This window comes from Haematobia irritans, chromosome 4, assembly GCF_050003625.1.
Source record: "Haematobia irritans isolate KBUSLIRL chromosome 4, ASM5000362v1, whole genome shotgun sequence".
NCBI classification, from domain to species: domain Eukaryota; kingdom Metazoa; phylum Arthropoda; class Insecta; order Diptera; family Muscidae; genus Haematobia; species Haematobia irritans.
This window is the reverse complement of record NC_134400.1, coordinates 105351659-105373439: the sequence shown is the minus strand read 5'-3', so window position 1 is coordinate 105373439 and position 21781 is coordinate 105351659. Positions and strand designations below refer to the sequence as shown.

The 21781-nt window shown below is 34.0% G+C and overlaps 1 protein-coding gene across 1 annotated transcript in view; it reads right to left on the bottom strand.

Annotated features, from left to right (window-relative positions):
- Positions 1–21781, bottom strand: part of Glut1 (Glucose transporter 1) — a 235356-nt gene that overhangs the window by 85783 nt on the left and 127792 nt on the right. Inside the window, exons 7-8 of the mRNA XM_075306958.1 lie at positions 13027–13192; positions 10128–10265 (exon numbers count right to left, since the gene is read on the bottom strand). Coding sequence (XP_075163073.1) covers positions 10128–10265; positions 13027–13192 — 304 coding nt within the window. The remainder of the gene's footprint in view (positions 1–10127; positions 10266–13026; positions 13193–21781) is intronic.

Below are 21781 nucleotides of genomic sequence, written 5' to 3'. Positions count from 1 at the left end.
TGCAAAGAGGTAACATACTTCTTCATAAATTTTCTATTGAAATAAACAAAATTTTCTATGAAAATAAAACTTTGACAAAATGAACAATATAACAGGTTGCCTGATAAGTCCTCGGTCTGACACATAGATGGCGTCGCTAGTATTAAATGCATATTATTTTCATATAGTACCAGCCTTCAAATGATTCGTGTCAAAATTTGACGTCTGTCAATTAGTTTGTGAGATAGAGCGTCTTTTGTGAAGCAACTTTTGTTATTGTGAAAAAAATGGAAAAAAGGAATTTCGTGTTTTGATAAAATACTGTTTTCTGAAGGGCAAAAATACGGTGGAAGCAAAAACTTGGCTTGATAATGAGTTTCCGGACTCTGCAACAGGGAAATCAACAATAATTGATTGGTATGCAAAATTCAAGCGTGGTGAAATGAGCACGGAGGACGGTGAACGCAGTGGACGCCCGAAAGAGGTGGTTACCGAGGAAAACATAAAAGAATCCACAAAATGATTTTGAATGACCGTAAAATGAAGTTGATCGAGATAGCAGAGGCCTTAAAGATATCAAAGGAATGTGTTGGTCATATCATTCATCAATATTTGGATATGCGGAAGCTCTGTGCAAAGTGGGTACCGCGCGAGCTCACATTTGACCAAAAACAACAACGTGTTGATGATTCTAAGTGGTGTTTGCAGCTGTAATACACCCGAGTTTTTCCGTCGATATGTGACAATGAGTCCAGTCGACAGTCGGCTGAGTGGACAGCGACCGGTGAACCGTCTCCGAAGCGTGGAAAGACTCAAAAGTCCGCTGGCAAAGTAATGGCCTCTGTTTTTTGGGATGCGCATGGAATAATTTTTATCGATTATCTTGAGAAGGGAACAACCAACAACAGTGACTATTATATGGCGTTATTGGAGCGTTTGAAGGTCGAAATCGCGGCAAAACGGCCCCATATGAAGAAGAAAAATGTGTTGTTCCACCAAGACAACGCACCGTGCCACAAGTCATTGAGAACGATGGCAAAAATTCATGAATTGGGCTTCGAATTGCTTCCCCACCCATCGTATTCTCCAGATCTGGCCCCCAGCGACTTTCTCTTGTTCTCAGACCTCAAAAGGATGCTCGCAGGGAACAAATTTGGCTGCAATGAAGAGGTGATCGCCGAAACTAAGGGCTATTTTGAGGCAAAACCGAAGGAGTACTACCAAAATGGTATAAAAAAATTTGAAGGTCGTTATAATCGTTGTAGCGCTCTTGAAGGGAACTATGTTGAATAATAGAAACGAATTAAGACAAAAAAAAAAGATGTGTTTTTCTTTGTTAGACCGGGGACTTATCAGCCAACCTCTTAGATAACATTTTGACAAAATTTACAATAGAAATAAAAATTTTGACAAAATTTTCTATAGAAATAAAATTTTGACAAACTTTTCTATAGAAAAAAATTTTGACAAAATTTTCTATAGAAATAAAATTTTGACAAAATTTTCTATAGAAATAAAATTTTGACAAAATTTTCTATAGAAATAAAATTTTTACAAAGTTTTCTATAGAAATAAAATTTTGACAAAATTTTCTATAGAAATAAAATTTTGACAAAATTTTCTATAGAAATAAAATTTTGACAAAATTTTCTATAGAAATAAAATTTTGACAAAATTTTCTATAGAATAAAAATTTGCAAAATAAGATTATTTTTAGAAAATCTAAAACAAAAATGTTCAAATCGGTCTAGATTTAATTACTGGTATACTTTTACTATAGTCTTTAAATTTCATATTATATAATTTTAGCATCTTTTGACTTCGAAAAGTACATTTGTAGTATTTTTTCGTCAACATCATTTATTATCCCTGATTTCACCACTGTGGTATCACAATGGACTGAATAGTCTAAGTGAGCCTGAAATATCGGGCTGTCACTGTACCTAACCTAACCTTATTTGGTATTTTGGAAAGGTGACATTTAAACTTTATTTAATCTATAATTACTGAGGTGAAGGTGGTGATATAAAATTTTACCCCCCATTCATGTTTTGGAACATTTTGGGAAAAATATTTTTTAACGAAAATTTGACCAAATATGGTGGTATCACAATGGACTGAATAGTCTTAGTGAGCCTAAATCTTAATCGGGCTGCCACTTTAACCTAACCTAACCTTGACCAAATATGACAATAATGTGGTTACAAAACAAAGATGGACGCCTAGAAAGATTATGCTGTGTTTGGTGGGCTTAGAAAGACATCATCCACTATGAGTTGATCCAACACACATTAAAATTGAGTCAATGTAACTTTTTCACATGACAACGAATTGAGATCATGTTCATGAAAATGTTCATTAATAGAAAGAAATATTTCTTAGTTTATAGAAAATTCATAACATTAACGTTTCATTATATTTTTGCAATTGTTTTTTTTTTTTGCTCAATTCTAATATGAAATTTTTTATATTATGAAAGTTTTTCTACCAGCGCATGATCAAACGATTGATTCTCCACTTTATTGTTAACAATTGAAGCAAGTAATCGAAAAAAAACTGAAAACTTTAGATCATACATTATCATCTACCATCAGTGGACGAAAAAAAATCGTAACCATAACGAATATTTTCGTTATATTATATTGTGACAGTAAAAGTCGGCAAGACCTCGTTTTATTGTGCATGGATATGCAATTCATAATGCGAGCACATGGGAACGCCATCTATCGGGGATAGTACATACACACAGTTTCTGTGGTCAGTTGATTGATAGTTGATGACCATTATGTGAGTGTGCGTGAGTATGTGTAATGTAGCTGCCGCCTATAAAAGGAAAGCGTCTTCGATTAGTAAGGTCAGTTGATGTGTGACGGGCAGTGTTGCCAGTATTGGGGACATTTTTTCGTGGATGGGGGCGAAAATTTTTAGTTGGGGACTTGGGGATTTGTTGGAGAATTTCCATAAATTTGGGAGATTTTTGTGGGGAGATTTTTCGAAATCCGTCACCGTACAATAACTCAGGTTTGCAATAATGATTTTCAAGACAAGATACAAAAGGGTGCAAATGAAGCATTGGGACTAGAATCGGATACAGGGTTTTATTTTGGGGTTCCTAGCGCTAATTTATAATTTTACTCAATTTTTCTACAATTGTGAAATCATTTCGTGAGGGCTCATGCCTAAATGTTGCTCTCTCATCAGTGTTCATCACTGATTTGGACAATTTATCCCATAAATATAATTCCTATTCAACCGTCGAACGGAACGGACGTGTTTTTTCAATAGCGGATAAACTCATAGTAATAGGTACCTACTACGAATTTCAAGTGTGGTGGGATATTAAGCCACCATGCAGCGAAATTCCAAGTCATCCACTGGGTTGCTAACTTCAGGGCCCAGTGGACGGGTATCGACTGGAGTTATAAATCTGGGCAATGACCAAGAGTTAGGCCCAATTAGTCGACCTGTAGACGGGTCGACAGGTGGCGACACACTGACAAGTCGAACTTTTTCTAAGGTAACGACATCAAAAGGAGGTAATCCCTCACGAAAGAGATTCAAGGAACGCAGAAATGCTTTGTTTATCCTAAAGAAGTTAGGATCAGTCGACCCAAGCACGTTGTCGGCTAAACAAAGCGATTCCTTAAAATGGGCTCAAGGAATTCTTGAGACTGGAAAAAGGGAACGATCGCCGGATGAGCTGCCATCCTCCAAAAGGGATCAAAGATCGTTTGCCTCAGTTGCTAAAGATAGCCTTGTGATGGCTATCATTAATAAAGGAGCATTGGACGGTATGGTTCCAAAGCAAAAATGGGGGGAAATTGAGAATGCTCTATCTGTCGTCTACTCACAGGTACTGGAAAAGTTTCCCGGCCCAGATCCTCGACACCAAGAGACTGGTTGGTATCAAGGACGATTTAAGCTAGTCGCATTTGAGGACCAGAGGTCTATAGAATGTTTTAAAGCTGCTCTGATACTAATTGGTGAAGTTTGGGAAGGAGCTGCTCTAGAGTTAGTCGAGAAGAAAGACATACCGGCTAGACCTAGAGCACATGCCTGGATACCTGCAAACCCTTCTGACCCTGAATCTATTTTAAATAGACTGAAACGATGCAATCCAGATCTTCCAACAGCTGATTGGAAGGTTGGCTGTTTGGATGAAGTGGATGGACCAAGACGGCATGCAGTGTTTATATTGAACACTCAGTCTTTGCCACATCTGGCAAAGTCCCAGGGCCGTGTATGTTATGGCTTTCATTATATCCAAATGAAGGTGTATAAAAACGATCAGCTAAAGGATTCAGAAATGGACAAGCCTCTGTCTGAATCAGAAGTAAGCGGATCCTCTTGCGAAGTCGAGGGAGATACCAAAGTTGAAGACATGGATAGATACCGTATGCGTGAGGAGGCTTCTATTGCCTCAGAACTCACCAAAGTCGAACCTATGGTTATTGCGAGAGTCACCGATATCTCTGAAGAGGACATTCTTGATGACTCGATCGAAGCGGCTGATGTGACGGTTGTTGAAAATCTCGATGGTCCTACGGATCCTCCAGATAAATCTTCATCATTGTAAGGCTGCATGTGCTGCCTTAAAAGTTCTCCTGATGAAAGGGGACATAGATATAGTTCTTATTCAAGAACCATATGTTTACAAAAACAAAATATGTGAATTAAGTACTCCGGGGTTCAAACTATTGCAGTATACTGGTAATGATGTAAATCGAGCCTGTATAATTGCTAAAAACGAGCTCAATTTGTTTCTGCTTCCCTCAATGTGCAATACAGACACTGTCGTTGCAAGTTTAGAAATAGCCAAATGCAAATATTGGGTATCTTCGGTCTACATGGGACATGACAGGGAGATGCCTCCATATGCCGTTAAGACCTTAGTGGAGGAGTCACTGAAAACAAAGGCGAAACTCATTATGGGATGCGATGCGAATGCACATCATAGTATATGGGGAAGTAGTGATACTAATGCAAGGGGAGAGTCGCTAATAGAGTTTATTTTGCGTACTAATCTGGTAGTTTGCAACAAGGGAGATGTCCCAACCTTTGTCACTAAAAACAGGCAAGAGGTTTTGGACATCACCTGGGCCTCGCAAGAACTAAATGAAATGATATCTGAGTGGCAGGTTTTAAGTGAACACAGCTTCTCAGATCATCGCTACATCAGTTTCAAATTTGATGTTCATATCACCAAGATCATATTTCCGCCAAATGTTAGGAAAGCTGACTGGAATAGGTATAGGGAATCGTTCAATATGATGATACCGGAAATAACAGAGACAAATATGAGAAATGTGCAAGATATCGAACACGCAGTGGAGCGGATTACTAAGGCCTTCAACATCTCACTGAAAGCTGCATGCCCTAGAGGAAAGCCAAGGGGGAAACATCGACCACCATGGTGGTCTACGGAATTAAGTAATATGAGGAAATCCTGCAGGAAGCTCTTTAACAAGGCAAAGTCCACCAGAGCCCCTGAGGACTGGGACGCTTACAAGAAGAATCTGAGAGGATACAAGCGAGAACTGAGAAAGGCTCAGCATAACTCTTGGAATGCTTACTGCAGCAGTATTGAGAATACGTCCGAGGCTTCCAGACTACGGAAGGTTCTAGCATCCACCAACTCCGCTCCAGGTTTCATTAAAACATCGGAGGGCAATTGGACAACGTCCAGTAAGGAGACGCTGGAGGTACTATTGGACACACATTTTCCTGGAAATCAGACGGTTGAACCATGTACTGGCGGTGCCACAGTTGCTCAGCGGTCGTTTCCTGTCGAGGAAATTGTATCGGAAACTAGAATAAGATGGGCGCTAAATAGCTTTGGACCATTCAAATCCCCTGGACCTGATGGAATTACTCCGGCGGAGTTACAAGCTGTAACTGACAAAATTATCCCCTGGTTGTCGGTGATATATAAAGGATGTATCAACTTATCATATATCCCAGGAAAGTGGAGGGAAACAAAAGTCGTTTTCATACCTAAAGCGGGAAAAGCCTCTCACTCGAGGGCGAAGGATTTCCGACCAATCAGCTTATCCTCATTCCTACTTAAGACTCTGGAGAGGATGATAGATATTTATCTTAGAACTAGCATCGATTCAAGTTTGTTCTCGAAACGACAGCATGCATACTCGAAGGGCAGGTCTACTGAGACCGCACTACATGAACTAGTCAGCTTTATTGAAAGCTCACTATCTGTCAAAGAATACACAATCGTGGCGTTTCTAGACATCGAAGGGGCGTTCAATAATGTCCATCCGAGCTCGATATTAAATGGACTGACAACTCTGAATGTTGATCCATGTATACTCAGGCTGTTAGACGAACTGCTAATGAAGAGACGTATTTCAGCCACACTAGGACAAGCAAACATACAAAGGTATGTGAACAGAGGCACTCCCCAAGGAGGAGTCCTATCACCTCTTCTTTGGAATGTTGCTATAAATAGCCTTCTGGTTACTCTAGAAAAAGAAAGGATAAAAGTGGTGGCATACGCAGATGATGTGGCTCTGGCAGTCAGGGGAAAATTCCCATCCACAATCAGAGATATTATTCAGAGGGCCCTCCGGATGACTGAGAAATGGGCGAAAGACAATGGTCTTGGGGTAAATCCTGCAAAGACAGAATTAGTCATGTACTGCAACGATCGCAAAACTCCCACGGTTAGGCCTATTTCCTTAGGGGGTATTGAAATTCCCTTTGGTGAATGTGCAAAATACCTTGGCGTTATTTTGGACAGGAAGCTGAACTTTAAGCTTAATATTGAAGAAAGGGCGAGAAAGGCAACTGTAGCTTTGTACTCGTGCAAAAAGGCAATAGGAAAAAAGTGGGGACTGAAACCAAAAATTGTGCATTGGCTATACACGGCAGTGGTTAGACCTATAATGCTATATGGTGTTGTAGTCTGGTGGCCGGCACTTCAGAAACCGACTTGTTTAGATAAAGTTCAGCGTATGGCGTGTTTGTGTATTTCAGGCGCATTCAGCAAGACAGGAACAAATTCCCTTAATGTCGTGCTGCATCTATTGCCTTTAGACATTTTGGCCAAACAGTCAGCTGCAACAACGGCTGTGCGGTTGCGCGAACTATCGCTGTGGTCGGAAAAAGGTTACGGTCACAGTTCTGTCCTCAAAACAATGCCAGATGTGCCTAACGTAGTGGATTACACTTTGGCGAGTCCACTTTTCGACAAAAAGTTTGAGACTCTAATCCCCAACAGTGAGGCGTGGTGCACACAGACCCCGGGGAATAAAGAATATATAGATTTCTACACTGATGGCTCCAAATTGGATGGACAAGTGGGGTTCGGAGTATATTCTAATGATCTGGAACTTCGAATAGCGAAAAGATTACCTAATCACTGTAGTGTTTTTCAGGCTGAAATATTAGCAATAAGAGAGGTGGCGAATTGGCTGAGAAGTAATGTTCCAAAAAATGTGGGCATTAATATATACTCAGACAGTCAACCTGCAATAAAATCCTTGGACTCTGTGTTCCTCAACTCGAAAACGGCCATCGACTGCCGCAAATCTCTCAATGAGATGGCTGAGCAGTACAATATTCACCTAATATGGGTGCCTGGCCATAGGAACATACCGGGGAACTGCGAAGCGGATGAGTTGGCAAGGCTAGGGACTACCTTACATATTCCAGGGGAACTAGAATTTGTTGGTATGCCCCTAGCTACCTGCAAGCTCATGCTGCGTGAGAAGGCTGTTATGATGGCAAATGTTCGATGGGAGAATTGCAAGGGTTGTAACGACACCAAGCAAATATGGCCCCATTTCAACTTAAACCGCACACTAGATATGCTAATGTTCTCGAGACGTCAGATATCACTCCTGATATCTGCTATAACGGGTCGCTGCCTGATAGGCGATTTTGCAAAAACTATTGGCGCGAAGTATAATGACTATTGTATGAGCTGTCATGATGCGGAGGAAAAAGAATCAATTAAACACCTCTTGTGTGAGTGTCCTGCATTTTGTGTAAAGCGCAAGCAACTTTTAGGAGCATATAGCTTCAGATTACTGGCGGATCTGGAAAACGTTAACTTAAGCAGTCTGCTACTGTTTTTGGAACAATCTGGTTGGTTCAACAAAGAAAAATAATCAAGAAGGTTCAGCGGTTAAAACTAGAAGTGCCCATATGTAATAGGTACTTTTAGTTAATGTGGTATCACAATGGACTGAATAGTCTAAGTGAGCCTGAATCTTAATCGGGCTGCCACTTTAACCTAACCTAACCTAACCCATAAATATAGAAATGTTGAAGATGAAATATTTTTCTACCACCTAATTTTATTTCTTGAGTAATTAGAAATAAATTTTCGTCCATAAATACTTAGTGACCGAACTCCCGTTTTAAGATTTCGAGCATTTGGAATACAATCACAGGTCTCCTGTTGTTCTGTTTCGAAGTTCCTGATCTTATTGCAGCTTACAAGTTGGTACACACAAAAAAAAATTTTTTTTCTGATTCAATCACGAAATTAATTGATCCAATTAATTTTTAATTGGAAAGTCTTCAATCACAGAAATGATAGTATCAATTAAAAAATTAATTGAAGGTCAATTTAAAAGTTATTTGATCCAATTAAAAAATTAACTGATACTATTATTTTTGCGATTGATTTTTGTTTCAATTAAAAAATTTGTTGAATCAATTAAATTTTTAATTGAATATTTTTTAAAACTCAATTAAAATTTTAATTGGAAAAATTTTCGTGAATTTTTTTTGTGTGTATGAGAATATATTTTTTTTTCAATTTTAAATTATTACCGATATTCTGCCGCAGAGCCTACACACAAAAAATTTTTTTCTGATTCAATCACGAAATTAATTGATCCAATTAATTTTTAATTGAAATGTCTTCAATCACAGAAATGATAGTATCAATTAAAAAATTAATTGAAGGTCAATTAAAAAGTTAATTGATCCAATTAAAAAATTAATTGATACTATTATTTTTGTGATTGATTTTTGTTTCAATTAAAAAATTTGTTGAATCAATTAAATTTTTAATTTATATTTTTTAAAACTCAATTAAATATTTTTTTAAAACTCAATTAAAATTTTAATTGGAAAAATTTTCGTGATAATTTTTTGTGTGTATGTATTCTTTTTCGCAAAAACTTGGCAAACATTTATTGGGGATTTTTGTGAGGGAATTTGATTTAAATTTGGGATTTTTGGGGACCAAAGCATCCTAATTTAGGGAGAAGATCTAGAAAAATACTGGCAACACTGGTGGCGGTCGAATTGGTAAGAGATCTTGAGTGGAGTTGAGCTACACGCATATAAGAGAAATAGTGGGTGATTTATAGGAGTTAAACTCCCAGTGGTTGAGATAGAAGAGTTTAGCTCTCGGTAGTCGTATTAGAGTCGTTAAGATTTGAGAGGAGTAAAGCTCTCAGTGATTTATTTAGAGGAGTTTTGCTCCCTGTAGTATATTAAGAAGAGTTAAGCTCCCAGTGGGGGATTTAGAGGAGTTAAGCTCGTAGTAATGGACAACGAGGAGTTAATCTTCCCATAGCATGAATTGGATAGGAAGGCCATCTAAGCGGTGGACAGTCATAGTACTAGACGAGAGTCTTCTCATCCCATGATGAAATTTATCGTCATATTAACGTCATTTATATCAACGAAAAATATGGTTTTAATTTGACGAATTTTAGTGATATATGTATCTGTATATGCAAAATATATTTTTGGTTATCAAAAAATGTACATGTGAATTGAATGTGAGCTATTATGACTATTCCTCAGTTTTTTTCAAAATCTTTCGCATTTATTGTTTCTAAATGTACAAGATATATAAATAGTGTTTTAATATTTTCCAATTTATAAAATTTTGCTTTGGCATAATATTGATTTATTTTCTGTGTAAATTTGTTCTAGTTGTTGCATGTTTTCGAATATGTGTGGTCGTTTTCGGTCATTTGTTTGTTTTTTTTTTGTTTTTCTTTTGGGTTGGGAAGGAGTTATTTTTGTTTCCTTTTGAATTACGTTTTCGTTTTTTTTTTTCATTTCTGTATTTGGTATGAGTTTCAAAATGATTGGTATTGAAATTGTTTGCATTTTTTCTTAAATATTATAATTACACAAAATGGCAAATAATTTAAGCTACAAACTTGTTCTAAAAGTCTTAGCTTCCTTCTGTGGGTATGTTCTTCTAATCTGTCAACGTATTCACGCAGTTCTTCGATTTCTTCTTTGACTTGTTGCACAGTGTCCAGTTCATGTTTAATCGCAACCATGTCACGTTTAACCTAGAAAAGAGAAATAGAAAATTTTAGTAAAAAACGTTGTGGAGGAGGAAAAAACTGATTAATGGTATTTGCATAATTAACTAAACCAATTAAGTTTTTTTTATTAGGTACGAAAATGGACGAACTTATGACGATTCAAACTGCGGGCTTTTGACGGGTTTAATCCGAAGCAAATTAATTTTGGATCTAATACACATTGTGAAATTACACAAGGATACAGTAAAAAAAATCATATGCCATATATACCAAAAGATAATCATAAACCAGGATTTACTTAAAGAGGGTAAAACGATCACAGGGCTGTAATATAACGAATGTTGAAGAGTGACCCGTCTTCTGCGACTGGTGAAGAGTGACCCGTCTTCTGCGGTTGGTTTTCCACATTTATTCGAAGACAACTGGCAAACAAATTTTTGTGTACCACTCACAATTGTTCTGCGTTGTTCAAGTGGTACGATTGCAACATGTCCAGTTTTTCCGAAAAAACGGTCGATAATTAGCTTGGAAGTTTTTGAAGCACTGTGCAAAGTCTCTATGTAGTCAGATTTTGCAATTTTCACACGACTTAAACATTTTGGGCGTTGTCAGCATGGTTGCCACTCGAGCCAAACATAATCTACCAAAATTTGGAAAAAATTTTACCAAACAAACTATCTTACTTTCTCAAAATTTTATTTCTTCAGAAAATTTTGTCATATTTTTATTTCTACAGAAAATGTTGTCAACATTTTATTTCTATTGAAAATTTTGTCAAAATTTTATTTCTATAGAAAATTTTGTAAAAAACCATTTTATTTCTCTAGAAAATTTTCACAAAATTTCATTGTTATAGAAAATTTTGTCAAAATGTTGTTTCTATAGGAAATTTTGTCAAAATTTGATTTCTATAGAAAATGTTCACAAAATTTTATTTTTATAGAAAATTTCGTTTCTATAGGAAATTCTGTCAAAATTTGTTTTTTTATAGAAAATTTTTTTCAAAATTTTATTTCTGTAGAAAATCTTGTTTCCGTTTTATCTCTATAGAAAATTTTATTTCTATAGAAAATTTTACCAAATTTTACTTCTAAGATATTTTTGTCAAAATTTAATTTTTTATAGAAAATTTTGTCAAAATTTTATTTCTATTGAAAATTTTCACAAACTTTTATTTTGATAGAAAATGTTCACAAACTTTTATTTTGATAGAAAATGTTCACAAAATGTTATTTTTATAGAAAATTCTATTTCTGTAGAACATTTTCTTCAAATTTTATTCCTATAGAAAATTTTGTCAAAATTTTTTTTTATAGAAAATTTTGTCAACATTTTATTTTTATAGCAAATTTTGTCAAAATTTTATTTCTATAGCAAATTTTGTCAAATTTTACTTCTATAGAAAATTTTGTCAAAATTTTATTTCTATAGAAAATTTTGTCAAAATTTTACTTCTATTGAAAATTTTGTCAAAATTTTATTTTTATAGAAAATTTTGTCAAAATTTTATTTCTATAGAAAATTTTGTCAAATTTTACTTCTATAGAAAATTTTGTCAACATTTTATTTCTATAGAAAATTTCGTCAAAATTTTACTTCTATTGAAAATTTTGTCAAAATTTTATTTCTAAAGAAAATTTTGTCAAATTTTACTTCTATAGAAAATTTTGTCAAAATTTTATTTCTATAGAAAATTTTGTCAAAATTTTAATTCGATAGAAAATTTTGTCAAAATTTACTTCTATTTTACTATTTTGTCAAAATTTTATTTCTATAGAAAATTTTGTCAAAATTTTTTTTCTATAGAAAATTTTGTCAAATTTTACTTCTATTTTACTATTGTGTCAAAATTTTATTTCTATAGAAAATTTTGTCAAAATTTAATTTCTATTGAAAATTTTGTCAAAATTTTGTTTCTATAGAAAATTTTTTCAAATTTAATTTCTATAGAAAATGATCACAAAAGTTTATTTTTATAGAAAATTTTGTCACAATTAAATTTTTTATAGAAAATTTTGTCAAAACTTTACTTCTATAGACAATTTTGTTAAAGTTTTATTTCTATAGAAAATTTTGTCAAAATTTTATTTTTATTGAAAATTTTGTCAAAATTTTATTTCTATAGAAAATGTTGTCAAAATTTTATTTCTATAGAAATTTTTTGTCAATTTTGTCTATAGAAAATTTTGCCAAAATTTTATTTCTATAGAAGAATTTTTCAAAATTTTGCAAACTCTACAAAAACATCAAGAATTCTGCCAATCTATCAAACAGTAATACATCTACCACATTTTGTGGAATTCTACCAACTGTGGTAAACGTGGTGGCCATGCCAAGCATATCGTGTTAAATGATGATTGCACAGAAAAAGCTACTACTGATTTAAAAAGTAACGTGGGTGGCCACTTAATTGGATTTGGAAACTATTCAATTAAAAATTAATTGATTGAATTAATTTTTTAATGAACAAAAAATCAATAACAAACCAATTAATTTGTTTTGCTTTTGTTCTATTTTATTTTGTTTTTTTTTTTTTTTTGTTTTATGGACATTGGTGGTTGATAGCATCTTGTTCATGATTAAAGCAATTGCAATTAAAAATTAATTGGTTCAATTAATTTTGTGATTGAAAATTTCACCCCAAGATAATAATTATTAAATTCATGGTGGAATTTATTCAGCCCTTGCCTGCTTTGTTTCTCTTTGTAATGCAATTAAATTAATTCTCGATTCTCGTTTTAATAAACTTAATTGGTTAAAAAAAAATAATAGAAAAACAACTTACCTCGGACACTTCACTTTGACAACTTTCCACGGATTTTGTGAGTTCTTGCAGTTGAGTTCGTATTTCACACAAGGCGACTGTTGTCTCCAGGTGTCGATCGCCTCTTTGGAGCTCATCCAATTTTGCCGAGAGATTCATACTCATCACACTAACTTGCTTTTGCAAACTAATTGTTAGTGAATTTTAATATTTTTTTTAATGTTTTAGCATTTTTTTTTTGTGATAAGAAAAAATATAAGAGAAATATGGAGATTTTTTAACACGATTCTTGTATTTCAATTGATATTATAAAATATTTTGTATTATATATATAGTCTTTAATTTTCAATTAGGCGTGCATATGATAAATAAATAAAAACAAAAATTAATTTTTTTAATACAAAAAAGTAAGTGATGCTATAAGAATAAGTGAATGATATTGCAATGAAATTAACCAATTTATTTTTTTAATGATAAATATTGTAAATATTATGGGTATGCATGATGTTCTGATCTGAAGTCTGTATGAACAAATACAAGCAGGTCTACCAGACTTAAAGATATCACAAGACTTTAAATTATTTTTTAGTAGAATATTGTTTGATTAGGTTTTGTTTTATGTTATTTTTACTCTCAATTTTTTTCACCTACGTTTTCATTGTATGAAAATAAGATTTTAATTTTGTTATTCAAAAAGGGGAAAAATTAATTATGTCAAATAAATTTTCTTGAATTTGTCTACAAATATTTACTTATTTTTGTAATATCGTCGTAATGCCAATGTTTGTAATTCTGTTTAGTTAAAATTTTCTAAAAATATTTAAAACTTTCTAAAATTAACCAAAAGTTTTCTTCCTGGTGGGTTCACTGTTTTTTTTTTTTTTTTTTTTTTTCAGTGAATAAAGCATTGAAAAAAAAAACTAAAACTAAAATAAAAAATTTTTTCATTTATTTATTTGTTTTTTTTTTCGTTTTTTGTACACATCTAAGAAATAGCAAAATAGTTAATAATTTTCTTTTACTTTTGTTATTTTTGTGCAAATTTTTCCCCCTACGTTTGGTAATTTTCATTTTGTTACTTTGATACTTGGTCCTATATTTTGCAAAACCAAATTCGGAAAGCTATTCAATTCTATTTTATTAGTACAAATCACAAATAAAATATGAACCAAGTATAGAAGTAATAAAATAAAAACAATAATGTAATGAAAATCCTAAAAAAATAAATATTTTTATTAAAATTAATATAATTATTATTATTTTTTTCTATAAAAAAAAACCAATAAAGAGTTTGGTTTAATTTGTATTTGTTGTTTTGTGCAGATTTGTTTCAATGATTCGTGGTTTTCATTTTGTTACTTCAATACGTGGTTATGCTTCTTCTTAAGAAATAAAATTGAAAAATTTCAACAATTCAAACCTACTTAAAAAACGTTGTCGAAAAATCAGTAAGGCACATATTTAGTTTTGATTTTATTAATGTATAAATTATTTTAATATTTTCATCCCAGAGTTTTCATAGGAATAAAAAATATTTAAAAGAGGATATAATTTTTTTCGAAATGAAATTTAACAAAATCGTCCAGATTTTTGTTTCCATATTTCGTGATTTTCATTTTGTAACGTCGATACTATTTATCTGGGATTCATTTCCCAGATAATATAAATCTTCAAACAAATCTTTAATATTATTATAGCAATTGTCCTTCATTTGGATGATCTAGTCAAACTAGTGGATTCTTGCCATTGACAAAGTTTTAAAATTCATCATTTTCAAGTATTGAAAATGGTTGCAATTCTTTTGCTATCATTTTTATCATGAGATCCAATGTTGAATCCTTGCAAGGCTTTCGAGCAGCTTTGAGAGTCCAGCGGAAATCAACGACATTATTATTCACTGAGATGTTGTCTCCAAACAACAGTTGCATGATTGTTATCTGTTTTGGTAAATTCGAAACGCTCCCTAAACCTAGAATAATGCAAATTTTGTCACTGTTGCAATTGATCCTACTGGCAAATGCAACCCATTATAAGAAATCTGTTAAATTTTTAAACTTTCTTTGAGGTGAAGTCATATTTTGCTTCTTTTTTCTGGCACGTGTGCGCAATGTTAGTATATGTCCTCTAACAACTATGAAAAAAATTGGTCGATATCGGCCCTTAAATATATATGTGCCCCTTTTTAACCGATACCTAGCTTTAATTTTCGTGCATAAATTGGTTAATATGGGTCAATAATTACATATTGCCCTCATATAAACCGATACTCAAATTATACTTTTGGTTATACGATCCGGTTGAAATTTCCTCAATATAAACTGATCAAGAACTAAAGAGGCTTATATATAAATTTAACTCCAAATGTAATCAAAGATGAGACCTTAAAAAGCTCAAGAAGTCAATTCTGCAAATCGATTTATATTAGGTATATACCGAAAAGTGGTCCGTTATCAGCCGGGTTTTTTGGGTTTGGCAAATTCCATCCTACCAACATCGATACCAACCACTTGAGCCATGTTGCTAGACGATCATTTATTTCATACGGAAGTTAGCGTGACTGCTAGATCGACCAAAAATTTGACCGCGATCAAGAATATATTTTCTTTATGGGGTCTGTGATTAATATTTGGTTACATGCACCATTAGTATACACTGGAAAACATATTCTCTTAAGGAAAAATTTGTATCCAAATTCATTGCTTCTGAGCCAATTTTGCACCACTTTCGGTACTTTCGGGGTACGTTTTCATTTTCTATAGAAATAAAATTTTGACATAAGTAGAAAAAAAAACCCAATACAATTCAAGGGAATTTATACACCCAATACTAGGAGGGATCATTCATTAATTCGAAAAAAATAAAAACAATTTTTTTCTTCTTCAATCCATTGTGATACCACATTAAATAAAAACAAGTATATACGGCCGTAAGTTCGGCCAGGCCGAATCTTATGTACCCTCCACCATGGATTGCGTAGAAACTTCTACGAAAGACTGTCATCCACAATCGAAATACTTGGGTTGTGGTATCTTAAAACTTCTTAACATCGTTTTCTAAATTGTGAGTTAGTCCATACGTGGACAAAAAAAGTTATGTATAGTTAAGTCTACAAATAATTACGAATCGATATGGACTTTTTGCACGGTACGTAGAGAGCCAGAATTGAAATATGGGGGTCGCTTATATGGGGGCTATATATAATTATGAACTTGATATGGACTAATTTTTGTGTGATTGGAAATCGATTTATCTGAGGGATATATATAACTATAGACCGATATGGACCTAGTTAGGCATGGATGTTTACGGCCATATACTAGCACAATGTACAAAATTTCAACTCATTCCGATGAAATTTGCTCCTCCAAGAGGCTCACAAACGAAATCTCGGGATCGGTTTATATAGGGCTATATATGATTATGGACTAATATGGACCACTTTTGGCATGGTTGTTAAATATCATATACGATCACCACGTATCATATACGATCACCACGTACCAAATTTGAAGCAGATCGGCTTCTCCAAAAGGCACCGGAGGTAAAATCTGGGGATCGGTTTATATGGGAGCTATATATAATTATGGACCGATTTCGACCAATTTTTGCATGGGAGTTTGAGGCCATATATTAACACCACGTACCAAATTTCAACCGAATGAGAAGAATTTTGCTCTTCCAAGGGGCTCTGGAGTTCAAATCTGGGGATCGGTTTATATGGGGCCCATAAGCGTAGGAAGGCCTCTGGGGAGGGGGCTTAGACCCCCCCAGAAAAAATTTAGCCCCCCCCAGAATTTGAAAACCTATTGACGATTTTACATTTTTATAAAAATTAAACAAGTATATACAACCGCACAAAGTTCCGCTAAAGACTTTCATGCACAATCGAATTACTTGGGTTGTGGTAGCAGTTGCCGATGGCAATATTTGAAGTCTGATATTTATGAAATAGAGCTGTGATTGAACTTATGGTTTAGTTGAATAACTAACAGCCTGTTTCTGTATGTCGAACGAGTTCAATCGATCGACTGAAATGCATAGAAACAGCGGTTTTTTGGTTATAAATTCAGCTGTTTGTTTCCATTTTAGTCGATCGACAGAGCTCATTCGACCTACAGAAACAGGCTGTAAAGCTCCTTTATTATATTGTTTAGTCTGGTTTAGTCATCTTAATTAAAAAATAGTAATTGGTATTAAAACTATTCTTTCATAAATTAATATCTTAATAATGCTGCAAAAAAGCGTCGCCAAAAAAGAAGTGAAAATGTTCTTTTGGGTCCGGAAAATGTTCTTTGGGTTCTTTGGGTCCTATATTTATAAAGACCTCGAGCTTCAAGAAACAATAATTTATAATAATTTTTATATTTTTTATGATTTTTAATGCATTCTAACGCTTGTTTGAATATTTTCAAAAATTATCGATTTTTGAATAATTTTTACCATTTTATTTATTCTTACTCTTTTTTTAAACTATTTGAAAAAAGAAAACAAAAATTACGTATTAAAATATGAAAAAAACGGAAGTAAAAAACGTCCTGTGTAGTTAATATAATTAACTTCTTTGTGAGGACATTTTTGGAAGTGCTTTTAAAGGTGTGCCTTTAAAACAAATCCCAATTTTTTTGCTGGGAAAAGTGTGGAACTACTTTTAGTTGCTTTATTATATATTAGTTTGCTGTCTATTTTTTTATTCTTTTTTATGAAATAAAAAAATAATTGAACCTTTAAGTTCAGTCTATACATTTTTAGCTAGGGGGGCTATAGCCCCCCCTAGAAAAATTGTCTAGCTACGCTAATGATGGGGCCTATATATAATTATGGACCGATTTCGACCAATTTTTGCATGCGAGTTTGAGGCCATATATTAACACCACGTACCAAATTTCAACTGAATCAGATGAATTTTGGTCTTTCAAGAGGCTCCGGAGGTCAAAGCTGGTGATCGGTTTATATGGGGGCTATATATAATTATCGACCGATGTGGACCAATTTTTGCATGGTTGTTAGAGACCATATAATAACACCATGTACCAAATTTCAGCCGGATCGGATGAAATTTGCTGCTCTTAGAGGCCTCGTAATCCAAATCGGTGGATCGGTTTATATGAGGGCTATATATAATTATGGACCGATTTGAACCAATTTTTGCATGGTTGTTAGATACCATATGCCAAAACCATGTACCAAATTTCAGACGGATCGGAAGAAATTTGCCTCTCTTAGAGGCCTCGCAAACCAAATCGGGGGATCGGTTTATATGGGGGCTAGATATAATTATGGACCGATGTGGACCAAGTTTTGTATGGTTGTTAGAGACCATATACTAACACCATGTACCAAATTTCAGCCGGATCGGAAGAAATTTGCCTCTCTTAGAGGCTTCGCAAGCCAAATTTGGGGGTCCGTTTATATGGGGGCTATACGTAAAAGTGGACCGATATGGCCCATTTGCATTACCATCCGACCTACATCAATAGCATCTACTTGTGCCAAGTTTCAAGTCGATAGCTTGTTTCGTTCGGAAGTTAGCGTGATCAAAATGCATCCGATTCGGTTGAAATTTGTTACATTGTGCTAGTATATGGTCTCTAACAACCATTCCAAACCTGCTCCATATCGGTCTATAGTTACATACAGCCCCCGGAAGCCACCGTGGTGCAATGGTTAGCATGCCCGCCTTGCATACACAAGGTCGTGGGTTCGATTCCTGCTTCGACCGAACACCAAAAAGTTTTTCAGCGGTGGATTATCCCACCTCAGTAATGCTGGTGACATTTCTGAGGGTTTCAAAGCTTCTCTAAGTGGTTTCACTGCAATGTGGAACGCCGTTCGGACTCGGCTATAAAAAGGAGGTCCCTTGTCATTGAGCTTAACATGGAATCGGGCAGCACTCAGTGATAAGAGAGAAGTTCACCAATGTGGTATCACAATGGACTGAATAGTCTAATGTGAGCCTGAAATATCGGGCTGCCACCTAACCTAACCTAATCTACATATAGCCCCCAGATAAACCGATCTCACAAAAATTCATAATTGTATATAGTTCATAATTGGTTCATAATTGTATATAGCCCCCATATAAGGCAAACCCCATATATAAATTTCGGCTCTCTAATTACCGCGCAAAGTTCATATCGGTTCGTAGTTATTTGTAGACTTCTCTATATATACCGATCAATAACTGAATTACATAAGTATATAATCTGCCTGTTTGTATCTAATATACCCCATGTATGGACTATCTTACAATTTCGAAGACGATGTTAATAAGTTTTAAGATACCTTGCCATCGGTAAGTATTACCACAACCCAAGTAATTCGATTGTGGATAACAGTCTTTAGTAGAAGTTACAACGCAATCCATGGTGGAGGGTACATAAGATTCGGCCTGGCCGAACTTACTACCGTAAATACTTGTTTTCTGTAAATTCAACCTATATTTTGTAAACAAACAGGGAAAATACTTAGAAAAAAACGTGCCAACATTATAGAGCAAGGAGCATAAAATCGTCAGTCATGGCAAATCATATGCATTAGTGTAATAAAGCTAAAAGTCAAATCGGACTGTTTGGTCGCCTTTAATTTTATCTTCAGCAACTTTGTAATCTGGAGCACAAAACAAAAAAAAAAAAAAAAACTTGGGTGTCATTTGTACTCATAAGCAATATGACATATCGGCATATTTTTCACATCGCTTTGTTTTTGTTCATGGCATGCATCTAACGTTAAACATCACCATTATCAATATCAAGACAAAAGAAATATTTGGTTACAGCCCATGAGAAAGTGTATCTATACATTATGGAACACGAGTATAGTGCAAGGAGAGAGGAGCACAAAGAAGCAACAACAAAACAAAATGAACTTAATTGTTTTGAAGGAAATGAGAAATCTTTTAATCATGCTTCTTCAACCATACTTGGCACATTGTTTGTTAGCTTTGAGGGATAGATTTTGCCATAGCTGCAATTTTATGCTCATTCTCTCACTCACGTTCTTAACATATGCTTTCATAAACTCATTCCTTATAAATAACAAATATATTGTCTCCATATACATCGGGGTTTTTTTCCTTCTTATACACTGATAGCGTTTGTATGTGTGAGAATTCATTGAAGGGAAAATCTCCATTAAGGATATTAAAATAGAGTCAAGTGCAATTGAACCACATATGAACAATGATACTTAGGGAAGTGTTAATATGTGCTTATTCGTCCATTTGAATATTACATGGTAACTATGCATAAGGAGAACCCCTCTCATTTGTCAACACATTATCTCAGAAAGATTACAGTAATGGGGCAATACTTAAGAGTAAACATAATATGGGTACAGTGTGACCATTTTAGCATTTTTGCAACTAGATTTAGCATTTATTTTTTGTATTAAGGTGGTCTAGTACTAAGATCACGATTTCGTACGAAAAAATGTGTTATACAAAAAAAAAAAAAAAAAAACGCGCGGAATAACTACGAAATCTTTGTTTTGAGTTTTTTTCGAACAGGGATTCACTATGCAATTCCGAAATTTTTGCACGGAAAAATTGACAGGCATATTATTTCGCACAAATAAGTTAACTACCCTGTTTTTGGGACTCCATTGACTCTGATAAATGTTGATATTCGTGTTTTGCCGAACCAAACTTAGTACAAAGTCTTAGACGCAAACTTTTCATTTAGTATCTAACATTTTTTTTTTGGCTCTTTCCAACTATTTATTAAGCATAGTAAGCATTATTCAACCAGAATATTTCAAATATATTAGTACTTGTTGGAGTAATAAGTTTCATCATTTCTCTTTAACATTCAGAATGTGGATTGCATAGAAAGTTCTACTAATGTCTGTCACCAACAATCGAATTATTGGGGTTGTGGTAACATTAGCCGATATCAAGGAATCTCAGAACTTCTTAATATGGTCTTCTAAATGGTAAGTTAGTCCATAAATGCCTATAAAAGCCAATTCAAAGCCGGTATATATAGAGGAGTCTATAAATAATTATAACCGAAATGAACCAATTTTTCTGTGGTAATTAGAGAGCCTGGTGTGAAATATGGGGGCCGATTTATTTGGAGCCTATATATAATTATGAAAGGAATGGACCAATTTTTCGTGATTAGTACCTGATCAGATGAAATTTGCTTATCCAGGAAGCTCAAGAAATAAAATATGGGGATCTGTTTATGTGAGGGACCAATTCTTCCATGAGATTTAGATGGCATATACTAACACCACGTACCAAATTTCAACCGGATCGAATAAAATTTGCTCCTCTAAGAGGCTGCGCAATCCAAATCTTGGGGTCGGTTTTATGGGGGGTATACCTAAAAGTGGTCCGAAATGGCACATTTGCATTGTAAAAAGTAGAACATGTGAATAAAACTACATAAAATGTGTTTATATATCGCAATCCGTTGAACTAAGTTTTCATGTGACGCTTAAAAAATTATTTAGAAACAAATAGAAAATATAAGAGACAATCGTTGCATCACTTGCCATAAAATCGATTTTTTTTTTTCTTAAAGAAAATACCCTATAAAAAAAAAGAAATTTCTTTTGTTTTAAATTTCGTTCCAGAAGAAAGCATTTTTTCTTTCCGTGTATAAATTGAGTAGGTTTTTGTAATAAATTATAAAAAAAATTGAAGTTTTTTGTAATTTGTTTGGTTAGATATTTCACAGGTTTTTGTTTATTTATTTTGCTTTTAATGCCTATTCAAACCAATTGGCATTCATGGGACATTCACCAACTAATGCACGAAAAAAAAAAACAAAAT